Source organism: Trichoderma citrinoviride (assembly GCF_003025115.1).
Source record: "Trichoderma citrinoviride strain TUCIM 6016 unplaced genomic scaffold BBK36scaffold_504, whole genome shotgun sequence".
Lineage (NCBI taxonomy): Eukaryota > Fungi > Ascomycota > Sordariomycetes > Hypocreales > Hypocreaceae > Trichoderma > Trichoderma citrinoviride.
The window spans coordinates 1-1,075 of record NW_020195212.1 but is presented as its reverse complement, the minus strand read 5'-3'; the positions used below and the strand labels follow the sequence as shown (position 1 = coordinate 1,075).

The 1,075-nt window shown below is 54.8% G+C and overlaps 1 protein-coding gene across 1 annotated transcript; it reads left to right on the top strand.

Annotated features, from left to right (window-relative positions):
* Window positions 1-189: 189 nt before the first annotated feature.
* On the top strand, window positions 190-1,034 carry BBK36DRAFT_1164669 (hypothetical protein; the record flags this gene model as incomplete). Its single annotated transcript, XM_024894673.1, has 3 exons — window positions 190-375; window positions 443-529; window positions 586-1,034. The coding sequence occupies 3 exons, from the start codon at window positions 190-192 to the stop codon at window positions 892-894; spliced, it is 582 nt and encodes a 193-aa protein (XP_024744642.1). The 3' UTR covers window positions 895-1,034.
* Window positions 1,035-1,075: the final 41 nt, after the last annotated feature.

Sequence of the window (1,075 nt, the reverse complement as noted above, 5' to 3'; positions counted from 1 at the left end):
CATACCTACATGAGCCTACCTACATGTAGAGGGGCAGTACTTATCCCTGGATTCAATAGCTTGACATGGCCGTCTTATATAAACGATGCAAGCCCCTCGGTCAAGCTCTTGGGAGCTCTCTGACTCCAGGCTCCTGGTTTCTGAAGATCATAACCAGCATTCGAGCAAGGCTCGGATCGACCAACGACAATGCGTCCCAGCTCGGCGCTCCCAATGCTGGCCCTGGGCTCGGTTGCCCGGGCCGCGAGCTCTCCTGAGGATGGTAGACTCTCTCCTCGAGATGTCAAACACTTCGAGAGAGCCCTTGAGACCAGGGGCTTGGCGGAGGATATCTGGAACCAGATCAAGAACGCGGCAACTTGCACCGCGTGTCAGGTTGGCATGCCCTTTCCAATCTGCATCCTACCTTCGTATAGCTTGACATTGACATCAATGGCCTCAGGGTATTCTTGTCCTTCTCAAGGGACTCGCCGCCTTCGGAGACGGAGCGTTCGTTGACGTGACTACTGCTATCTGCCAGCTCGCCAATGTCAGTACCAAGACGAAGCTCTCTTCTAACCGGTCTCAGCTAAAACAAGTCTCCAGGTCGAAGATGACGATGTTTGCGAGGGCACCATTGCGCTCGAGGGTCCCATCATTGCCAAGTCCATTCGAAACATGGACCTCGGCTCTACGACGTCGCAGCTGTTCTGCGGCTCGTTCCTCGGACTCTGCGCCGAGCCCGCTGTTCCTCAATGGAAGATTCCCTTTCCCTCTCCCAAACCACAAACCGTTCGTCCTGCGCCGAGTGGGAAGAAGCCTTCCAAGGTGGTCCATTATTCGGACATCCACATTGATCCCCTCTATGTGGCGGGCTCGACTACGAACTGCACCAAGCCTATCTGCTGCAGGTGAGTCGGCTCTGAATAGAAGGGGTTACGGCAAGGACTTGAGGAGGTTGGACTGACAATGCATCGTGAAAAGACCTTATACCGATGCTGACGAGCCTGGTACTTCGACCACACCAGCTGGACCCAATGGAGACCACAAGTGCGATACTCCCATCGGCTTGGAACTGAGCATGTATCAAGCCATC